The 24256-nt window shown below is 46.7% G+C and overlaps 1 protein-coding gene across 1 annotated transcript in view; it reads left to right on the plus strand.

Moving 5' to 3' along the window:
- The window catches only part of LOC116364470 (neogenin-like), a gene marked incomplete at its 3' end in the record, with an annotated part of 56550 nt that overhangs the window by 21140 nt on the left and 11154 nt on the right, over window positions 1–24256 (plus strand). The window contains exons 4-5 of the mRNA XM_031817595.1: window positions 13658–13812; window positions 14159–14279. Coding sequence (XP_031673455.1) covers window positions 13658–13812; window positions 14159–14279 — 276 coding nt within the window. The remainder of the gene's footprint in view (window positions 1–13657; window positions 13813–14158; window positions 14280–24256) is intronic.

Genomic DNA, 24256 nt, shown 5'->3' on the forward strand with positions numbered 1-24256 from the left:
CTCTCTTTCGAAAGACCTAAAGCCTTTTCACCCAAACGAATGTGATGTAGGCTTTGTGGCAAGTTTCTGTACATATTTGTTTCCGAGAAATAAACCAAATGATGTGATGTGACCCAATGGAAGACTTTGTCATGATTAGTGTGGTGGTTTTCACTGCAGAATGATTGAGGGGCCCTACAGGCAGCTGTTGCTTGTCTGTTGAATTGAATTGAACAGTTTGAGGACTGCGGTTGGCTGCTTTGCTTAAGGGGATTGTGCGGACACACACACACACACACACACTCTGAATCAAAACAAGACAGGATGTATTCTCCACTATCCACACCAACCCATAGTTTGGTTTGATTTCCAAGTTGTGAACCTAGAACTTTGAAAAAAGTTTTCAGGTGTTGTTGCTTTGCTGTTTACTCCAAATCTGTTCTGAATCAGTGGAGTTGCTTGTCACTCATTTTTAAAGATGGCTAGAACTCCTGAAACAACAGTCCCATGGCTTTAGTTTGACATGGCAGATACTGTACAGTCTAGTCTGTCTCACCTAGTCTCACTAGGCCTCACTTCACTTCATTCCCACGGACCAATGGGGACAGGCACACGGTCACACGCGCACAGGTCACACACACACACACACACACACACACACACACACACACATATACACACACACAAGCGAGTGTGTGTAATGGCTCCAGGGGCCCTCTCTGCCAGGGTAGAGGGACCAGGCTGTGTGGCTGCGCTGCAATGTCTCCTCCTTTATTGGAGCTGGCAAGACAGTAAATGAGGCCAGAGGACACAGCAGGTTTTAATTACAGGGCCTGTGCCATTGTTGCACTGCGGAGGCCTGGGTTGAGGGTTCTTGTTTTTAAATGGTCCTTTCTCCAGGACTGAAATGTGTATGTGTGTGTGTCTGTGAGTTCCTTAATGCATTTCTATATGTTAGGTAACATGTGTGTGAGAGATTCTGGGTGGTGGAAATGTGTGCCTGCTGTTTTCTTTCCATGTGCTCTTCATAGGCAGGACACGCCTGGGTCCAGTGAAAGTTGAATAGCCTGCCGGTACAGAGGGAATATTTATTTCTATATTTATATTTCAGCTAGGAGCTCAGTGGGGTGTGAAATGTTTCCTCTCATGTAGAATTGAGATGGGAAACTAGAAGATGAGACTTGATGTTTTGTCCAGAATAGTGGCTGTAAATGGCCCTCTAGAGCTGAGGCAGTGGGAGTCTGATAAGAATCTCTGGGTGTTTGAACTGTGACATATTGCCTTCCTGATCTCTCCCAGTCGGTCGCCCCAACGTCATCAACCTGCCATTTTCAGGAAGTAAAAGAAACGTTCCATGAGATATTTTGGGCACGGACACGTAATGGGGAAGGAAGCATCCCTTTTCACTGCTTTATGGGATTTGGGGATTTGCCTATCTTTTGGGGATCGTGAACGAGAGTGTGGATGGAGGGGACCATGAGTGTCTGCCCGTGTAGATGCTCATACTGTGCCTGTGTGTGTGTTGTCATGTGAGATGGTCTGTTAGACAGAAAGCCTCTCTCCATGTTCCAGTCTGTTTGTTCTGTGTGTGACAGCGAGGCCCCACTAGGGCTCTGGCGTGAACTCAGCACTCGCCAGTGTGTGACGAGTGTTATTCACTCGCCGGTGTGTGTGACGCGTGTTATTCAGTTTGGCCATTTTGAATCGTGATTGGACGGTTGTCTCTGCTAACCAATGGCGAGCTTCTAAAAAGCTAGAATAGCTCTTATCTGGGTGACTAAGAAGGTAGAGCCACAGAGGCTTCCCCATTTCAAGTAGATTGAATGTCAAGAAAATAATTGGACCACATTTGTCAGGAATTCTTCAAGTTGCACCTTTATGCAACGGAAAACGCTACATGGCTCCAAGACATCTCCTCCACTGTACCTCTGGCTCAGTTAGACAGTTTAAACATTACAGTTCTATTTCAATGCACTCTACTAAGTGGTCCCCTAGCGGATACATTTAATTGCTTGTTGCCATGTTAAAGATGTATATTAAAGTTGAACATGGACCATAATTGATTTAGCCATGGGAAGCCTGCATAGTTTGTTTCTTCCCTGTTTGCTCTCTTCACAGCAACCAAAGCTAATTCCCCTATTAACCCTGGTGGTTTAGCACAATTCATCACTTAGTTAATACAGTCACTTCTAGACATAAGTTTTTGTTAAGGGGATAGTTTCAGGATGTTGTTAACGAGTCAATGTATCCACAGAGTCAGATGAACTTGCGGATACCATTTTTATGTTTCTGCGTGCAGTTGGGAGTTTGCTAGTGTTGGTGCAATTACTTTCCTGTAGACATCCAGTTCATGTGCTAACACTAGTTAGCATTGGCTCGAGAAACTACAGTTGAAGTCGGAAGTTTACATACACTTTGGTTGGAGTCATTAAAACTCGTTTTTACAACCACTCCACAAATTTCTTGTTAACAAACTATAGTTTTGGCATGTCGGTTAGGACATCTACTTTGTGCATGACACAAGTCATTTTTCCAACAATTGTTTACAGACAGATTATTTCACTTATAATGCACTGTATCACAATTCCAGTGGGTCAGAAGTTTACATACACTAAGTTGACTGTGCCTTTAAACAGCTTGGAAACTTCCAGAAAATGATGTCATGGCTTTAGACGCTTCTGATAGGCTAATTGACGTCATTTGAGTCAATTGGAGGTGTACCTGTGGATGTAATGCCTAACTTTAAACTCAGTGCCTCTGCTTGACATCATGGGAAAATCAAAAGAAATCAGCCAAGACATCAGAGAAAAAATTGTAGACCTCCACAAGTCTGGTTCATCCTTGGGAGCAATTTCCAACGCCTGAAGGTACCACATTCGTCTGTACAAACAATAGTACGCAAGTATGGACACCATGGTTCCACTCAGCCATCATACCGCTCAGGAAGGAGACATGTTCTGTCTCCTAGACATGAATGTACTTTGGTGCGAAAAGTACAAATCATTCCCAGAACAATAGCAAAGGACCTTGTGAAGATGCTGGAGGAAACGGGTACAATAATATCTACACTGCTCAAAAAAATAAAGGGAACACTTAAACAACACAATGTAACTCTAAGTCAATCACACTTCTGTGAAATCAAACTGTCCACTTAGGAAGCAACACTGATTGACAATACATTTCACATGCTGTTGTGCAAATGGGATAGACAACAGGTGGTAATTATAGGCAATTAGCAAGACACCCCCAATAAAGGAGTGGTTCTGCAGGTGGTGACCACAGACCATTTCTCAGTTCCTATGCTTCCTGGCTGATGTTTTGGTCACTTGAATGCTGGCGGTGCTTTCACTCTAGTGGTAGCATGAGACGGAGTCTACAACCCACACAAGTGGCTCAGGTAGTGCAGCTCATCCAGGATGTCACATCAATGCGAGCTGTGGCAAGAAGGTTTGCTGTGTCTGTCAGCATAGTGTCCAGAGCATGGAGGCGCTACCAGGAGACAGGCCAATACATCAGGAGATGTGGAGGAGGGCAACAACCCAGCAGCAGGACCGGTACCTCCGCCTTTGTGCAAGGAGGAGCAGGAGGAGCACTGCCAGAGCCCTGCAAAATGACCTCCAGCAGGCCACAAATGTGCATGTGTCTGCTCAAACGGTCAGAAACAGACTCCATGAGGGTGGTATGAGGGCCAGACGTCCACAGGTGGGGGTTGTGCTTACAGCCCAACACCGTGCAGTACGTTTGGCATTTGCCAGAGAACACCAAGATTGGCAAATTCGCCACTGGCGCCCTGTGACGTGATAGTCTGGAGACGCCGTGGAGAACGTTCTGCTGCCTGCAACGTCCTCCAGCATGACCGGTTTGGCGGTGGGTCAGTCATGGTGTGGGGTGGCATTTCTTTGGGGGGCCGCACGACCCTCCATGTGCTCGCTAGAGGTAGCCTGACTGCCATTAGGTACCGAGATGAGATCCTCAGACCCCTTGTGAGACCATATGCTGGTGCGGTTGGCCCTGGGTTCCTCCTAATGCAAGACCATGCTAGACCTCATGTGGCTGGAGTGTGTCAGCAGTTCCTGCAAAAGGAAGGCATTGATGCTATGGACTGGCCCGTCCGTTCCCCAGACCTGAATCCAATTGAGCACATCTGGGACATCATGTCTCGCTCCATCCACCAATGCCACGTTGCACCACAGACTGTCCAGGAGTTGACGGATACTTTAGTCCAGGTCTGGGAGGAGATCCCTCAGGAGACCATCCGCCACCTCATCAGGAGCATGCCCAGGCGTTGTAGGGAGGTCATACAGGCACGTGGAAGCCACACACACTACTGAGCCTCATTTAGACTTGTTTGAAGGACATTACATCAAAGTTGGATCAGCCTGTAGTGTGGTTTTCCACTTTAATTTTGAGTGTCACTCCAAATCCAGACCTCCATGGGTTGATACATTTTATTTCCATTGATAATTTTTGTGATTTTGTTGTCAGCACATTCAACTATGTAAAGAAAAAAGTATTTAATAAGAATGTTTCATTCATTCAGATCTAGGATGTGTTATTTTAGTGTTCCCTTTATTTTTTTGAGCAGTGTATATCCACAGTAAAACGAGTCCTATATCGACATAACCTGAAAGGCCGCTAAGCAAGGAAGAAGCCACTGCTCCAAAACCGCTATAAAAAGCCAGACTAGGGTTTGCAACTGCACATGGGGACAAAGAACGTACTTTTTGGAGAAATGTCCTCTGGTCTGATGAAACAAAAATAGAACTGTTTGGACATAATGACCATCATTATGTTTGGAGGAAAAAGGGGATGCTTGCAAGCCGAAGAACACCATCCCAACCGTGATGCATGGGGAGGTGACAGCATCATGTTGTGGAGGTGCTTTGCTACAGGAGGGACCAGTGCCCTTCACAAAATAGATGGCATCATGAGGTAGGAAAAGTATCTGGATATATTGAAGTAACATCTCAAGACATCAGTCAGGAAGTTAAAGCTTGGTCGCAAATGGGTCTTCCAAATGGACAATGACCCCAAGCATACTTCCAAAGTTTGGCAAAATTGCTTAAGGACAACAAAGTCAAGTTATTAGAGTGGCCATCACAAAGCCCTGACCTCAATCATATAAAAAATGTGTGGGCAAAACTGAAAAAACCTGTGTGAGCAAGGAGGCCTACAAACCTGACTCGGTTACACCAGCTCTGTCAGGTGGAATGGGCCAAATTCACCCAACTTATTGTGGGACGCTTGTGGAAGTCAACCCGCAACGTTTGACCCAAGTTAAACAATTTGAAGGCAATGCTACCAAATACTAATGTAATGTATTACCCACTGGGAATGTGATGAATGAAATAAAATGCTGAAATAAATCATTCTCTCTACTATTATTCTGACATTTCACTTTCTTACAATAAAGTGGTGATCCTAACTGACAGGGAATTTTTACTCTGATTAAATGTCATGAATTGTGAAAAACTGCGTTTAAACGTATTTGGCTAAGGTGTATGTAAACTTCTGACTTCAACTGTACCTCTCACTTCCTTCATACTGGACACAGATACATAAAGATGGCATCCAGGAGTTCTTCATCTGACTGGGAAAGTAGATAAAGGACCTTATTGCCCAAATCCTAAAGTATCTCTTTAAAAGAACAGCTCTTGGCCTACATGGTTGGAGGAGGGATAGTATTACTGTATCTCCTAAGAAACAAAGAAAACGATCAGTCTCAACGACTTATGTTTATAATGGCTTGTATGGAAAGCAGTACCACACTTGGAAGGAACTATAGGAAACATGTACATTGTGATAGCTAGCTGGTATTAAACAACATAAGTATGAAATGATTTTGACTAGAGCAGTGAGGTAGCAAGATCTGATGAATTGATGTGAAAAGTAAAGTCACATACTTTATAGCTCAAAGACAAAACATTGACTCAGATGCTAGACGTCAGGGTCATGGACTATATCAAGTTGTAATGGTGAATATATACACAGACATGGTGTAAATATTACAGCCCCCCAAACCCCCCAGAGTGCAGATAGGGTTGAGTCAATTGACCAGGTACAGGGCCCCGTTCCAATACCTAGATAAATAAGTCTGTCCCTGCTGTAACACAGTTTAATGGAAGGAGGGAAGGGTTCCAATACCTAGATGAATAAGTCTGTCCCTGCTGTAACACAGTTTAATGGAAGGAGGGAAGGGTTCCAATACCTAGAGAAATAAGTCTGTCCCTGCTGTAACACAGTTTAATGGAAGGAGGGAAGGGTTCCAATACCTAGATTAATAAGTCTGTCCCTGCTGTAACACAGTTTAATGGAAGGAGGGAAGGGTTCCAATACCTAGATTCATAAGTCTGTCCCTGCTGTAACACAGTTTAATGGAAGGAGGGAAGGGTTCCAATACCTAGATTAATAAGTCTGTCCCTGCTGTAACACAGTTTAATGGAAGGAGGGAAGGGTTCCAATACCTAGATTAATAAGTCTGTCCCTGCTGTACCACAGTTTAATGGAAGGAGGGAAGGGTTCCAATACCTAGATTAATAAGTCTGTCCCTGCTGTAACACAGTTTAATGGAAGGAGGGAAGGGTTCCATTACAGAGACACCAACCGTTAGATGTCAGATCATTGATCACTTTGAGGAATAAAGGAGAAAAGTATTAGAACAGGGGCCTTGGCTTCTGTTTTGTAGGAGTCTGGTCTTTTGACTTGGAACTGTTTGAAGGAAATACCAGCGAGAACTAACTACTTTCAGAATCGTAGCCGTCCAATCTTTTGTCATTTCTACCAGCTTCTAGCTTTAGTTTGAGCCATGTTGTTCTTGGACCCTCCTAAAAGGCGGTGGGTGTTAGACGTCCCAGGACTGATCTCTCTGTGGTTATTACCCAGAATGCATTCCTTGCTGCTGCTGTATGTTGGCCCAGCCGCTGGGAAAACAATGATCAAGCATCTGACCACCGCCGCCTTATTCTTCCCTCACTGTTTGTTTTGGTCGGGATTTAGACTAAAGCCGTTATCGTGAAAAGAACAGGAGAGCTAATTAGCTCAAGCCCATGCTCCGTTCCCCCCTCCGGGTAGAGTACAAACCTCACTGGCCAGGCTGGAGTCATAAAGCTAAATATGGCTCAGGGCTAAGCAAAACAAAAGAGGACCATCGGACTCTCCCAAAACATTTGTTTGGTGTGTAAAACCCTCTAATCCAGATAAGTAAAGAAGAGCGATGGGTCCTCAGTCAAGAATATGTTGTGTAATGTAGCTATGCAATCCAAGTTAACAGTCTTTTGTCTTTGTGCCTGCCTTGTATCATCGTCAGAATTAGAATGGTTTGAGTGCTAACTATGCTTACTGTAGATGCCCTTGTAGTGAGGGTGCGTTCAGGATTGCAATGTTTCGAGTGTCGACCTAAATGCTTTGGTGTTGACCAGCATACAAGGCCAAATCCAGCATACAAGGCCAAATCCAGCATACAAGGCCAAATCCAGCATACAAGGCCAAATCCAGCATACAAGGCCAAGGCCAGCATACAAGGCCAAATCCAGCATACAAGGCCAAATCCAGCATACAAGACCAGCATACAAAGCTAGAATCCTTAGTTTTTATAGACATTTTTGGACTTCTAAATGAATGATGTAGGTCCATTGATTCTTGAAGAATGTAACTTCTAAATGACATATTAGCTTAGTTAAACAGTCGAACCCCAATAAAACCGAACATAAAAGCTTGTTTTTTTACTCCTATGTTTGTAAACAATGTAAACAAACACTGTAGCCTCCACTTGGTTAAAACTATGGTTTTGATATCATAGATGGTCAGTCCTTTCATCCATAGCTCTATAATCTGAGTGGTTACATTTGTTATTTGAGAGTGGTTATGCTTTATTGTTTCATAGAATCCTTCAATCTTTAACAGTTTAAAACATTGTATTCCACCTGTAGATCACCATGTCTCCATTTAAGGCTGTTGTAGGACCCCAATACACTACCACTGGTTCAGGTTAACACAGGTTCACGAAACTATCATCATCCTGAACGCAGCTCTGTTCAAAGCACAGTATGTTGCTAAACTCTCTCCTTCACATAGTCCTCCAAAAAGCCTATTGGGAAGCCATAGAGGGCTTTGTGTTACAAACTGACAGTAAAGATGTATGACCTTCCACTGTCCTCCTAAATAACTAAACTGCAGTCCGACCCAGGAAGGGAAAGCAATAAAGCTGCTACTACTATTACTAATCTAGCTGCTGAAGAAAATAATTTGAGCCCCCTGTGAGAATTGGCCCAGCAGTTTCTCTGACTGCCTGGCAGAATGGATGGAGAGAGAGAGAGAGAGGCTCTTGGTTCACTTTGATGCTACATCCATTTACTGTGGGGTCTGGAGAGCACTGGGTTTTCTCTCTGGTGAGCCTGTTTCTATACGAGTGGGAGTGTGACTTACTGACTTTCAGTGGGATTGGTGTGTTAGAAGTGTCCTTGTCACATTCTAGGTCTGGACAGGGATATGGGGAGAGATGATTCTCGGAGGGAATAGAATCAAATAGAACATGATGGATTTAGACAATCTATTATTACATTACAATGCAGAGATGTTGCATAAAGGCGTCACACAATGAGATTGATGTACAGAACATTAAAGCATGAACATCATTGATCAGTTGTAAATGTCAGAAATGGCTGGCTGTGTATTTTAGTCCTCAAGCTAAACAGGTAGCAGGCAGGGAGAAGCTGGATGTAATCAGTCATCATGTAGTCTTATAGTGCTGTAATTGCAGTGCTCTGTGCAATCTGGTCTCTATTGTAAACCAGGATGGTGTTCTTAGGTGTGAATACCATTCCTCCTCCACACACACACACACACACACACACACACACATGGGCGTACAAACACATCCCCTCAAGCAAATCCCCCTTCCTGCACACTCAAATGCCCATGTAATACACACTTCCCTTGTCCTCCCCTCATAAAAACACCACACACACACACTGCCACATGTCCCTAGTCTCCTGGCTGCTCCCAGTCCCCATAAGCTTTATTGGTATATTTAGTCAACTTGTGCTCATTGCTCAGTCCAATAGGTTCCATTTGTCTGAACTCCAGTTAGAGGAAATGGTGTACGTCAGCTCAGGGAGGGAGGAGAACGAGGGAGAGGGGACATCTCTCTCTGCCAGAGATAATGAGCACCACAGGGTCCCAGCCTCCACCAGGACCTGCCAACAGAACACCTCACCAGGGGGCCCACACACTGCTCAGGGACACACACAGATACTGCAACAGACGCACACTGCGGCATAACACACACACTGCAGCACACTGACACACACATTAAGACCAGCAATAACTCAGACACACAGAACATTTCGACTTTATCACACAGCAATGAATATTCTCTTCCCTCTTCATCACAGCAATGAATACTCTCTTCCCCCTCTTCACACAGCAATGAATACTCTCTTCCCCCTCTTCACACAGCAATGAATACTCTCTTCCCCCTCTTCACACAGCAATGAATACTCTCTTCCCCCTCTTCACACAGCAATGAATACTCTCTTCCCCCTCTTCACACAGCAATGAATACTCTCTTCCCCCTCTTCACACAGCAATGAATACTCTCTTCCCCCTCTTCACACAGCAATGAATACTCTCTTCCCCCTCATCACACAGCAATGAATACTCTCTTCCCCCTCTTCACACAGCAATGAATACTCTCTTCCCCCTCTTCACACAGCAATGAATACTCTCTTCCCCCTCTTCACACAGCAATGAATAATCTCTCTCGCAGTTGTCCCATCTCGACAACACCTCACTGCATTAGCAGTTGTCCTGTCTCAAACTGTTCCCCAATAGATGGGGTCAGGGTTCGCTGAGTGCTAAAGCGCGTAGCGTGTAAAAATCATCTGTCCTTGGTTGCAACACTCACAACCGATTTCCAACTTCAGCACAGTAACTGTTCGTCTGGAGCTTCATGAAATGGGTTTCCATGGCCGAGCAGCCGCACACAAGCCTAAGATCACCATGCGCAACGCCAAGCGTTGGCTGGAGTGGTGTAGCGCTTGCCCCATTGGACTCTGGAGCAGTGGAAACACGTTCTCTGAAGTGATGAATCACACTTCACCATCTGGCAGTCCGACGGACAAATCTGGTTTTGGCGGATGCCAGGAGAACGCTACCTGCCCAAATGCATAGTGCCAAACTGTTAAGTTGGTGGAGGAGGAATAATGGTCTGGGGCTGTTTTCCATGGTTCAGGCCCCTTAGTTTCAGTGAAGGGAAATCTTAACGCTAGACATTCTAGACGATTCTGTGCATAATATTTTGTGGCAACAGTTTGGGGAAGGCCATTTCCTGTTTCAGCATGACAATGCCCCCGAAATGGTTTGTCGATCAGTGTGGATTCCAGTTAGACAATGTGCTGCCACTCAGAACAAGATATATTCCATTTAGACAACGTGCTGCTAGTCAGAACAATATATATTCCAGTTAGACAACGTGCTGCTAGTCAGAACAATATATATTCCAGTTAGGCTACGGGGTGCCACTCAGAACCTTATATATTCCAGTTAGACTACGGGGTGCCACTCAGAACCTTATCTATTCCAGTTAGACTACGGGGTGCCACTCAGAACCTTATCTATTCCAGTTAGACTACGGGGTGCCACTCAGAACCTTATATATTCCAGTGAGGCTACAGGGTGACACTCAGAACCTTATATATTCCAGTGAGGCTACAGGGTGACACTCAGAACCTTATATATTCCAGTGAGGCTACAGGGTGCCACTCAGAACCTTAGATATTCCAGTGAGGCTACAGGGTGCCACTCAGAACCTTATATATTCCAGTGAGGCTACAGGGTGACACTCAGAACCTTATATATTCCAGTGAGGCTACAGGGTGACACTCAGAACCTTATATATTCCAGTGAGGCTACAGGGTGACACTCAGAACCTTATATATTCCAGTGAGGCTACAGGGTGCCACTCAGAACCTTAGATATTCCAGTGAGGCTACAGGGTGCCACTCAGAACCTTAGATATTCCAGTGAGGCTACAGGGTGCCACTCAGAACCTTATATATTCCAGTGAGGCTACAGGGTGCCACTCAGAACCTTATATATTCCAGTGAGGCTACAGGGTGCCACTCAGAACCTTATATATTCCAGTGAGGCTACAGGGTGCCACTCAGAACATTGCTCAGATGGTTGGAGGATGGAGTTTAATTAGAGTTATGGGTAAGACTGATTTAAACCACGACTGAATTACCTGTAGGCTATTAACTGTAAGTTGCTCTGGATAAGAGGGCCTGCTAAATGACCATATTATAGAACAGTTAGCCTTGCTGATTACGCTGTTGAACCCATCCTCTGTTCCCCCAGAGTAGAAAGGACCTTATCCACCCAACTGTTAACCACAATCCGTCTGTGGTCCACATGTGAATTGGAGAGCTGTGAAGGCTGATACAGAAGCTCGACACGACGCTACCCCCCCCCCCCCCCACAATCCTACTGACCAACAACACAGCCATTACACCTTGGTTGCAGAGGTCACGTCTTATCAGTGCACTGAGCTCCCCCCCCCCCCCCACACACACACAATCCTACTTACACACACTCGGGCACACACACACACAATCCTACACACATACACACACAGTCAGCCTCCTCAGAGCCACACTCCAATTACACTGTAAAGGACAAGGCTGAGACACAGCGCTCTGCATGACCTTGTTACAGGAGAGATGGATGAGGCCATTTATCTCCACAGACGATCAAATAAGTTGACCCTGCCCTCATTACCCTGGTCTGGGGTAGAACTCAGTCTGTACACAACTGTCCATAGGATGAGACACAGGGATAATTATAGGCAGTTTTTAACTACTTTGAGATGCTTTGTTATAAAAAGACTATAGGGAAGATGGAGGTAGAGACGAGGACATTGCTTTGTGTTTTCCTGGTTGGATAACATGTCTTAAGGATTGCGGTTTGGTTAAAGGGTCAGAAGTTGAAGCCAAAGTTGTTCCGTTTTCAAATGGTTTGTTCTACCTTCACTGGCAAGTAAAGAATGTAAAGAGACTGGGCGGAGCTGAAATGGAGAGAGACTGGGTGGAGCTGAAATGGAGAGAGACTGGGTGGAGCTGAAATGGAGAGAGACTGGGTGGAGCTGAAATGGAGAGAGACTGGGTGGAGCTGAAATGGAGAGAGACTGGGTGGAGCTGAAATGGAGAGACTGGGCGGAGCTGAAATGGAGAGACTGGGCGGAGCTGAAATGGAGAGAGACTGGGCGGAGCTGAAAGGGACTGGGCGGAGCTGAAAGGGACTGGGCGGAGCTGAAAGGGACTGGGCGGAGCTGAAAGGGACTGGGCGGAGCTGAAAGGGACTGGGCGGAGCTGAAAGGGACTGGGCGGAGCTGAAAGGGACTGGGCGGAGCTGACAGGGACTGGGCGGAGCTGACAGGGAAAGGGACTGGGCGGAGCTGAAATGGAAAGGGACTGGGCGGAGCTGAAATGGAAAGAGACTGGGCGGAGCTGAAATGGAAAGAGACTGGGCGGAGCTGAAATGGAAAGAGACTGGGCGGAGCTGAAATGGAAAGAGACTGGGCGGAGCTGAAATGGAAAGGGACTGGGTACTATAGGCGATGGGATTTAGCTATGAGTCCCTGCGTTGTCTCTTCCTCCGTCTCTACCGTCCATGTTTTCAGTGAAGAGTGATGTTATGTGATTCCATTTGATTTTCCAGTTCTCACTAACTGTTCTATCACAGCCTGCAGCTGGGAACACGCTACAGTGTTGTTTAACAGCCTGTTATGGAGCGTTACCCTTCACATTACAAGAGGAGAACATGATAGGTAATCTCACATTAAATGATTTCTCAGTAGACCGTTATACACACCCACACACACTATTTTATTTATTTATTTGAATGAACCTTTATTTAACTCGGCAAGTCAGTTAAGAACAAATTCGTATTTACAATGAGGGCCTTGAGGGATGAGGGATGGGGGCTGGGATTAAAAACATTATAATAATTGTACAAAACACATGGCAAGAGACAACATATCGTAGAGACCTAATACAACAACAACAGCACGGTAGCAACACACGACAACAACATGGTAGCAACACAACATGGCAAGAGACAACATATCGTAGAGACCTAATACAACAACAACAGCACGGTAGCAACACACGACAACAACATGGTAGCAACACAACATGGCAGCAGCACAAAACATGGTACAAACATTGGGCACAGACAACAGCACAAAGGGCAAGAAGGTTGAGACAACATCACATCACGCAAAGCAGCCTATCAGTAAGGGTGTCCATGATGGAGTCTTTGAATGAGAGATTGAGATTAAACTGTCCAGTTTGAGTGTTTGTTGCAGCTCGTTCCAGTCACTAGCTGCAGCGAACTGAAAAGAGGAGAGACCCGGGGATACCCCCACACAGGCACACCCACAGAAACACGCACGCACCCCCCCACACACACACACGCACCCCCCCACACACACGCACCCTCCCCACACACATTCACGCACGCACCCACACACGCACGCACACGCATGCACCCCCCACACACACGTACACACCCCCCCACACAGACACTCTGACACACACACACACACACACACACAGAGACACGGATACCCCCTCACACACACAGACACTCTGACACCCCTCTCCCCTGCTGTATGTTGCAGTTCCTCCGGAGTTCCTGAAGAGGCCGGCCAACATCTACGCCCACGAGTCCATGGACATCATGTTTCAGTGTGAGGTCACAGGTTCCCCCGCCCCCACCGTCAAATGGGTCAAAAATGGAGACGCGGTCATTCCCAGCGACTACTTCAAAATCATTGTAAGTTTGTTGTATTGTAAAATGTCATTAGGATGTGTGACGTAAAACCTGTAGTTCAGCTTCTGATCTTTACTGAGGGGAACTTCTAGTGACTTTCTACAGTCTGATACCTCTTAACCAATCGCTTTAACAAGCAGAACTTCAGCTAGATGCTCAACTGATGTAGTCTTTGATTTACGAGTGGTCGGGTCAATCACCATATTGATCTCACACAGTCTCCACCTCAAGACATTGACCTATTTCCCTCTCTCCACCACCTGATGTTATTGACCTCTCTCTCGCTCTCTCTCACTCTCTCACTCTTTTTCTGTCTCGATCTCTGTCTCTCTCTCTCTCTGACTCGCAGAATGAACACAACCTGCAGGTGCTGGGTCTGGTCAAGTCTGACGAGGGCTTCTACCAGTGTCTGGCAGAGAACGATGCAGGGAACATGCAGTCCAGCGCTCAGCTCATCATCCTAGAGCACGGTACGTTGGGAGGGGAACCGAATGGACAGGGTTCTAGATAGAAGCCAGTGTTCGTTCTTGGGGAGCTTGGTTGTAGTAGTATTGATGGGTGTTTTGGGGTACATCAGGTTTACTCAAACACATGGCTGGACACTGGACATAAGTAGAGCCTAGAATACAGTAGACAATGAGAATATTGAACAAATCTAAGAAGCATGCCCAAAAGAGTATGACGAGCAAAGAGAGTGGGACAAGAACAAAGACAACCCAAAACCTCCAAGGAGGGGGAGAGGTAGGGACAGAAACAAAGACAATCCAAAACCTCCAGGGAGAGGTAGGGACAGAAACAAAGACAATCCAAAACCTCCAGGGAGAGGTAGGGACAGAAACAAAGACAATCCAAAACCCTCCAGGGAGAGGTAGGGACAGAAACAAAGACAATCCAAAACCTCCAGGGAGAGGTAGGGACAGAACCAAAGACAACCCAAAACCTCCAGGGAGAGGTAGGGACAGAAACAAAGACAACCCAAAACCTCCAGGGAGAGGTAGGGACAGAACCAAAGACGACCCAAAACCTCCAGGGAGAGGTAGGGACAGAAACAAAGACAACCCAAAACCTCCAGGGAGAGGTAGGGACAGAAACAAAGACAACCCAAAACCTCCAGGGAGAGGTAGGGACAGAAACAAAGACAACCCAAAACCTCCAGGGAGAGGTAGGGACAGAAACAAAGACAACCCAAAACCTCCAGGGAGAGGGAGAGGTAGGGACAGAAACAAAGACAACCCAAAACCTCCAGGGAGAGGGAGAGGTAGGGACAGAAACAAAGACAATTCAAAACCTCCAGGGAGGGGTAGGGACAGAAACAAAGACAACACCATCCGACACCAGAATAGATTCAGGTCCTAAAAATAGGACTGGGTGTATGGAAAGGGAGAAATACTCATCTGGGGCTGGGTGATGGTGAAGTTTTTTATTCTCCATCCTGCTTTTAAAAGTGCTGTTTCTCTGCCAAATCGAGAAGCACCGTACCTCATGATTCCAACAACCAGCACATCCACCTACAGATATCTACAGTAGCTACCAAACTAACTGCAGAACTGCACTTCTGTAGGTAACCAGATTTAACATGTGTGAATTGTCCCATTAATCCTGAGCAGGTTGGTTAAAGGATTAGCATAAATTGGGGTGTCGGTCAGATAGCTCCCTCCAAACAGTGTTCTCTTCTCCCCGTTGGACGGCACTAAGTCAGAAATAATGATGACCTGCAGCTTTTAAGTAGCATTATGCATATCTCAAATAATTGCTCAACAAGGGAGATCAGCAAGGGGTGTCTTGTGACCAAAAAATTGTTTTTGTTTGGGATCAGTCAGTAAAGCAGATGGTCTGACACACTCGCCTGCCCTCAGCAGGACGTCAGAGAGAGCACTCTTATCCCATGACATGAAAGGGCTGTTTTAATGATTCCTACTGCCTTTGTAAGGTACAATAGGTTATTGGCTACAGCTGCCAGGCTAGCAGCCCTTTCTCCCCCTACATTACACCGTGGTGGCTTCTTCTCATGAAAGGAGAGAGTTCAGTGCTCTGTTTACAGCTACACAAACCGTGAATGTGGAAAGTTCATATTCCCTGAAGAGTATTTAAATATCCATCATATGCCCTTTGCTTATTTCCATTTTCCATACATTTGATTCCTCCATGTGTCAGCATGTGGTCCATTAGCATCCTAAACAATCCTATCATTTCTTACAAAAGCTGCCTCACAGAGGTGCCAAAGTCAGTATTCCCTTCCATAGAAACGGCCCAGTTTGACCGTGCTGTTCTGTGTATATCGCTCTCTGAGGCTGGGAGATGATTTTCCTCCTCTAGCTCTGTAATTGAGAGTAGATCTCTCTGGAACGTATCTCCTCTCCTGTGCCGGGTTAGTGTACACAGATCCTCCTTGGTGCCATCTGTTAACTCTCCCCTCCCGCCGCTCTCTCCTATCAACCACCTGCTCTGTCCCCTGTGCACCTCTGTCCACTGGGCCAAGTGCTAAATATGCTGTCCGGTCCGCACTGTCCCCTCTCTTTTCACCCTCACCGGCTGTCCCCCTCACAGCTGGGGGTCCTTATCCGCTCCCTCCGTCCTCCTCGCCTGTGTCTCCCCCTTCCGTCCTCCTCCTGTGTCTCCCCCTTCCGTCCTTCTCCTCCTGTGTTTCCCCCTTCCGTCCTCCTCCTCCTGTGTCTCCCCCCTCCCGTCCTCCTCCTCCTGTGTCTCCCCCCTTCCGTCCTCCTCCTCCTGTGTCTCCCCCTTCCGTCCTCCTCCTCCTGTGTCTCCCCCCTCCCGTCCTCCTCCTCCTGTGTCTCCCCCTTCCGTCCTCCTCCTCCTGTGTCTCCCCCTTCCGTCCTCCTCCTCCTGTGTCTCCCCCTCCCGTCCTCCTCCTCCTGTGTCTCCCCCTTTCGTCCTCCTCCTCCTGTGTCTCCCCCCCTTTCGTCCTCCTCCTCCTGTGTCTCCCCCCCTCCCGTCCTCCTCCTCCTGTGTCTCCCCCTTTCGTCCTCCTCCTCCTGTGTCTCCACCCCTCCCGTCCTCCTCCTCCTGTGTCTCCACCCCTCCCGTCCTCCTCCTCCTGTGTCTCCCCCCCTCCCGTCCTCCTCCTCCTGAGTCTCCCCCCCTCCCGTCCTCCTCCTCCTGTGTCTCCCCCCCCTCCCGTCCCCCTCTTCTCTCCCCCTCCCGTCCTCCTCCTCCTGTGTGTCCCCCTTTCGTCGTCCTCCTGTGTCTCCCGTCCTCCTCCTCCTGTCTCCACCCCCTCCCGTCCTCCTCCTCCTGTGTCTCCCCCCCCTCCCGTCCCCCTCTTCTCTCCCCCTCCCGTCCTCCTCCTCCTGTGTCTCCCCCCCCTCCCGTACCCCCTCTTCTCTCGCGTGTCGTCCCCTTCAGATTTGCCCCTTCTCCCTCACTGCTGCTGCGGTTGCATTAGTGTCTATGATAGAAAATGAGTTTGAATCATGTCTGTGCTCAGTCATGTAAAGAATGAATTTAGAAAAAGTTCCAATACAAAGAAAATCCATATGTACAGTATCTTTCTGTAATCCAAACAAACATTTATTTCCTATTTCCTATCCCTAGACAGAAAAGCCTCCATGAACGAGCACTACTTCACTGAATAAGACCAGAGTAGAAAAACCATGTTCTTTGTGTTCTTCCTTCAGGAGTTCAACAAAGCAACACAGACCAGCTCACTGCTACGGGTTTAAAGCCCTCGGTTACTTTTTGGAGCAGGAGACCAAAAATAGCTCTCAAATTGCAGTCCGGAGCAATTTTTGTACACATTCCTTCCTTTGCCATGTGTTCTGTGCAATGTAGGGTGACTAGTTACAAACAGATGTTCGAACAGGACAACAGCAGAAATGGACCTGGATGGGACTAATTCTATAATGCGAGGGTGGCCAAGTGACCCTAGTTAATTCACCCTGTAAACCGGCCTCACTTCCTCCTGTCCTCTCCTATAATGGTGAGGAGCAGAGCCTTTTAAAAGGCTTAGTTAGTATTGTTACTGCCACCATTTAGAAGTATTTGAGCCAGGCCACCACTCGTTGTTAGGTGTTGCTTGTTTAGCATCTTATTGGTCTCTGAAGTCATTTGTGGTCTATACATGTCTGGTTTTCTAGTCATTTACAGTCAAGTGTGTATATTATATGGCTGGGTTTTAGATTGACATTGTAATTGAAAAGGAACTAAGAACAAAACGTAGTCAACATATACTGTGTTCAGTATTAACTCTCATGGGGCCTGCGTAGGATGGCAGTCAGTATTGGAGGGGAGCTGATGCAGGAAATCAGCGAATGAACAGGCATTGAGGATGTTGTTTGCTCCTCTGCCCTCTGCCTTTTCCTCCCACATTCATTCAAGAGATGTTCTTCTCTTTTGCATTGCAATGCTTGTTTTTCTCCCCTCAGCATGTAAGCACCCCTTCAGATATTCAAGTGCTCCTCTCTCAGCATACAGAATATTTTTGACCCCCCCCCCTGGTTCGGAAGTGCCCGCTGTAGAAGGGAATTGTATAGGATAATTGAATACCAGCAGGAGTTGATTGGCTGAGTCTACTTCATCTCATACTTATAGGACTCCTGTTTTTTTAAATATGATGTCTGTTATACCAGGGTAGTGCGTCTGTTATACCAGGGTAGTGTGTCTGTTGTGCCAGGGTAGTGTGTCTGTTGTACCGGGGTAGTACATCTGTTATACCAGGGTAGTGCGTCTGTTGTACCAGGGTAGTACGTCTATTATACCAGGGTAGTGCTTCTGTTATACCAGGGTAGTGCGTCTGTTATACCAGGGTAGTGCGTCTGTTATACCGGGGTAGTGCGTCTGTTATACCGGGGTAGTGTGTCTGTTATACCGGGGTAGTTCTGTATTGTACCGGGGTATACCTGTATTGTACCAGGTGTCTGTATTGTACCAGGTGTCTGTATTGTACCAGGTGTCTGTATTGTACCAGGTGTCTGTATTGTACCAGGTGTCTGTAGTTTACCAGGGTAGTGGGTCAGGTGTCTGTTTTGTACAAGGGTAGTGTATTGCACCAGGTGTCTGTTTTGTACCAGGGTAGTGTATTGCACCAGGGTAGTGCGTTGGACCAGGGTAGTGGGTGGAGTGGATAAAACCAAGAAGAGCTCAGTCACACTGAGGCTTTAACAGGAATCAGTCACTCCACCCATAATGACCAGTTCTCTTTCCTCCTCTCTTTGTCCCCTTCTTCCCCATCTCTCTTCTTCACTCTTACCCTCTCCCCCTCCCTCAGCACATTGTCCCAGTCAGTCCCCACCCAGAGCAGAAAACCACTCTAGTCAACACTAAACTGACAGGACACAGAGCACTTTCACCACAGCCAAACACAAATGCCTGTTGAGAAATGGACTTTCTCCATCTAATGACTGGCTGAGTGCTTTTTTTGTTTTGCAGAGCGTGGGAGCAGTCGCATGATAAATTGAAATCAGTGGTGTTGGAATGCAGAGGCTGACATAGTGATAGATCAGAGAGGGAGAGATCTCCGCTGCCAGGCTTGCCAGCCAAGCTGCTGGGGAAGTTTTCACTTGGGCATAGCAGAGTGGGATAGAATCAATAGGATATTATAGAGTATAATTCAACCTAGCAGTGCTGTTTTTGATGGATGTGTTTTTGCGATCAGTAAGTCAATACTGATTAGATTGGAAAGAGAGGAACTATAGTATCTACAGAATACTACTACTGCAGAGAATACTACTACAGCAGAGAATACTACTACAGCAGAGAATACTACTACAGCAGAGAATACTAGTAGTGCAGCAGAGAATACTAGTAGTGCAGCAGAGAATACTAGTAGTGCAGCAGAGAATACTAGTAGTGCAGCAGAGAATACTAGTAGTGCAGCAGAGAATGCTCCTGCAGCCCAGAATGCTCCTGCAGCCCAGAATGCTACTACAGTATACTACTACAGCCCAGAATGCTACTACAGTATACTACTACAGCCCAGAATGCTACTACAGTATACTACTACAGGCCAGAATGCTACTACAGTATACTACTACAGCCTAGAATGCTACTACAGTATACTACTACAGCCCAGAATGCCACTACAGTATACTACTACAGACAGAATGCTACTACAGTATACTACTACAGCCCAGAATGCTACTACAGTATACTACTACAGAATGCTACTACAGTATACTACTACAGCCCAGAATGCTACTACAGTATACTACTACAGAATGCTACTACAGTATACTACTACAGCCCAGAATGCTACTACAGTATACTACTACAGTATACTACTACAGCCCAGAATGCTACTACAGTATACTACTACAGCCCAGAATGCTACTACAGCCCAGAATGCTACTACAGTATACTACTACAGCCCAGAATACTACTACAGCCCAGAATACTACTACAGCCCAGAATGCTACTACAGTATACTACTACAGCCCAGAATACTACTACAGCCCAGAATACTACTACAGCCCAGAATGCTACTACAGTATACTACTACAGCCCAGAATACTACTACAGCCCAGAATGCTACTACAGTATACTACTACAGCCCAGAATACTACTACAGTATACTACTACAGTATACTACTACAGCCCAGTATACTACTACAGTATACTACTACAGTATACTACTACAGCCCAGTATACTACTACAGTATACTATAACAGTATACTACTACAGCCCAGAATGCTACTACAGTATACTACTACAGCCCAGTATACTACTACAGTATACTACTACAGCCCAGAATGCTACTACAGTATACTACTACAGTATACTACTACAGCCCAGTATACTACTACAGTATACTACTACAGTATACTACTACAGCCTTCCCAGTTACAACGAAGATGCGAGAAAGCAGTGCTAAAAATACAATTTAGGGACTCCTCTGGGGCTCTGTACAACCCAACAAGAACACAAATGTAAACCCCTAGTGTCTGTCTGGGGGATAGAAGCTGTATCTTCAGGCCGGGGTCAGGGACAGGGCGACCAGACACTATTTGTGTTGTGTGTCACTGTGGCGTCTGTAGCAGTGTCTGTAAAGTCATAAAGCGAGCAGTGGTCCCCGTGCGACGCTCACTGCCATGTAAATGTGACAGGTTTACGCGCCCCGCATGTCGCCCCCCTCTCAGGAAGGCCTCTGAGAAGAGAGGGAGAGCGAGTCAGAGAGATGGCGAATTGAATCAGAGCGACTGTTGGTTTTACAGCTACGCACTCTGACAAGGGCCTTTTTATTAGCCTTGGAAGATGGATGGTGTACCAGCTAGTGTGATATTAGTTTATATGGGGTACGTTCAAGATTGGAAATTAAATGTTTTGAAAATGTTAGAAATGTATAGAAATGAGGTTAGTTCAAACATACAGCCTACAGTAGTAACATGCAAGGTATTCTTAGTGCCCCATCAATAGTAAATACACTAAATAGTGGTGTTACCCAGAAGGCTCGGTCCACCTACAGGAAGTAATGGTAGTGTTACCCAGAAGGCTCGGCCCACCTACAGTAAGTAATGGTAGTGTTACCCAGAAGGCTTGGCCCACCTACAGGAAGTAATGGCAGTGTTACCCAGAAGGCTCGGCCCACCTACAGGAAGTAATGGTAGTGTTACCCAGAAGGCTCGGCCCACCTACAGTAAGTAATGGTAGTGTTACCCAGAAGGCTTGGCCCACCTACAGGAAGTAATGGTAGTGTTACCCAGAAGGCTCGGCCCACCTACAGGAAGTAATGGTAGTGTTACCCAGAAGGCTCGGCCCACCTACAGGAAGTAATGGTAGTGTTACCCAGAAGGCTCGGCCCACCTACAGGAAGTAATGGTAGTGTTACCCAGAAGGCTCGGCCCACCTACAGTAAGTAATGGTAGTGTTACCCAGAAGGCTTGGCCCACCTACAGGAAGTAATGGTAGTGTTACCCAGAAGGCTCGGCCCACCTATAGTAATTAATGGTAGTGTTATCCAGAAGGCTCAGGCCACCTACAGTAATTATTGGTAGTGTTACCCAGAAGGCTCGGTCCACCTTCAGGAAGTAATGGTAGTGTACACCCAGAAGGCTCGGCCCACCTACAGTAAGTAATGGTAGTGTTACCCAGAAGGCTTGGCCCACCTACAGGAAGTAATGGTAGTGTTACCCAGAAGGCTCGGCACACCTACAGGAAGTAATGGTAGTGTTACCCAGAAGGCTCGGCCCACCTACAGTAAGTAATGGTAGTGTTATCCAGAAGGCTCAGGCCACCTACAATAATTATTGGTAGTGTTACCCAGAAGGCTCGGTCCACCTTCAGGAAGTAATGGTAGTGTACACCCAGAAGGCTCGGCCCACCTACAGTAAGTAATGGTAGTGTTACCCAGAAGGCTTGGCCCACCTACAGGAAGTAATGGTAGTGTTACCCAGAAGGCTCGGCACACCTACAGGAAGTAATGGTAGTGTTACCCAGAAGGCTCGGCCCACCTACAGTAAGTAATGGTAGTGTTACCCAGAAGGCTCGGACCACCTATAGTAATTAATGGTAGTGTTATCCAGAAGGCTCAGGCCACCTACAGTAATTATTGGTAGTGTTACCCAGAAGGCTCGGTCTACCTGCAGGAAGTAATGGTAGTGTTACCCAGAAGGCTCGGTCCACCTGCAGGAAGTAATGGTAGTGTTACCCAGAAGGCTTGGCCCACCTACAGGAAGTAATGGTAGTGTTACCCAGAAGGCTCGGCCCACCTATAGTAATTAATGGTAGTGTTATCCAGAAGGCTCAGGCCACCTACAGTAATTATTGGTAGTGTTACCCAGAAGGCTCGGTCCACCTGCAGGAAGTAATGGTAGTGTTACCCAGAAGGCTCGGTCCACCTGCAGGAAGTAATGGTAGTGTTACCCAGAAGGCTCGGCCCACCTACAGGAAGTAATGGTAGTGTTACCCAGAAGGCTCGATCCACCTACAGGAAGTAATGGTAGAAGAAACACAGACAACCCTAACCAGAACACCCACTTCATCCTTCTACCTCTGATTACTGGGCCTGTGTGGTTTCACTGTGAGCAGTTAGGCAGCTGACCAGAAGACTGTGGTTTCCAGTGTGTGTGTGTGTGTGTGTGTATGTATTTGTATTTATCACACTCTGTTCAAGGACCGTGAGCGTGGGTTTAACTGCCAATTTGCTCCCTTGGGCTTTGTTTACTCTACAATGGTTAGGACCGGCAGTGGTTGGTTCCTAAAGCTTATTGTTCTTTGTATATTTTCCCTGATTGTTCATTCCATCTCTGAGATTCATTTGCTTACACGAGGACAGAATATTACCATCTGTGTGTTTTCTGTTATTCTGTATGATAATTCAACCCACTTTCTTTTTACAATGGAAACTGTAAGCTTATGTTTCTTTAGTTTCCTGTATCTTTTCATAGCTTTTTTTCCAAGGTCACACTTTCAACCTTGTTATCGTGGCCGTTTTTAGCCCTGACCTGGGCTTGGTGTGTCACCTGCCTCACGCTCCAGTCACACCTTCCCTATCACTTTATCACTCACACTCCATCCAGGATGCTGGTTGCTGTTGTTGGATACCACCCATCCCCGGAGTCTACTTTCAGGGCTCTACTCGGCCCAAACAGCCTAAATGGGTGGAAGCGCCACGTTGCGCCAAAACAACGCTCTTCCTCTATACCCCGACAGGTCACCTGACCCCCAGCGGGGCCCCTGGGCTCCTGGCTCAGAGATGGGCGGCGTTGCCAGGCTAGCGTTTCCCTTTCACGTCAACCGCCCCCTGTCGTGCCACCCTCCCTCTACGCATATTTACCATCATGCAACATTCCAGGGTGGTATATAATAGGCTACCCGCCTTGATGTCCCTGTGCGTGATATCCACCACGTAGACCAACCCAGCGACCCTGATTACACTCTGTGAATCCAAGGGGAGGGGTTTCCTCTCTGAGTTACACTAACAATTCATTTATTTGAACCTTTCCTCTCCTGTTGGGAGAAACCTGGCACAAGCACCCCTGAGATATCAAACCACTTACCGTACTGTACACAGTTACGTGTTGAGAATTCGATTCACAAACCAGGTAATAAGAACCTGCAGTCTGTTGGGGATGATGATGTAGGGTAAAACACATTTCCTGCTTCTTTAACTCTACAGGAGGAACCCCTGTGGGTGCCCCCCCCCCCCTGTTTCTTTTCCACTGAGCATGTTTACCACTGGATGCATATGATGCTAATTTCCCCAAAGAAAGACTACAAGACGGGGGGGAGGAGGGGAGGCAATCAACATAGAAAAAGATGTCCATGCTCTTATTCATTTGCATATCGGGGCTCATGCCACAGCAGGCGCCTCACATGTTTTGGGCGAAGAGGGGGGCTTGATATACAATCATGACCCTACAGTGGAAGTGGATCAAGGGATGATGTTTGTCTGATGAGGAAGGGGATGCTGTATGTATGCATGTACACACCAGACATTTTAATTATTGATGTAACCAACCTGATTCAATTATCAGCTGTTTTTCAAAGCAGATG

Source organism: Oncorhynchus kisutch, unplaced genomic scaffold, assembly GCF_002021735.2.
Source record: "Oncorhynchus kisutch isolate 150728-3 unplaced genomic scaffold, Okis_V2 scaffold1088, whole genome shotgun sequence".
NCBI classification, from domain to species: domain Eukaryota; kingdom Metazoa; phylum Chordata; class Actinopteri; order Salmoniformes; family Salmonidae; genus Oncorhynchus; species Oncorhynchus kisutch.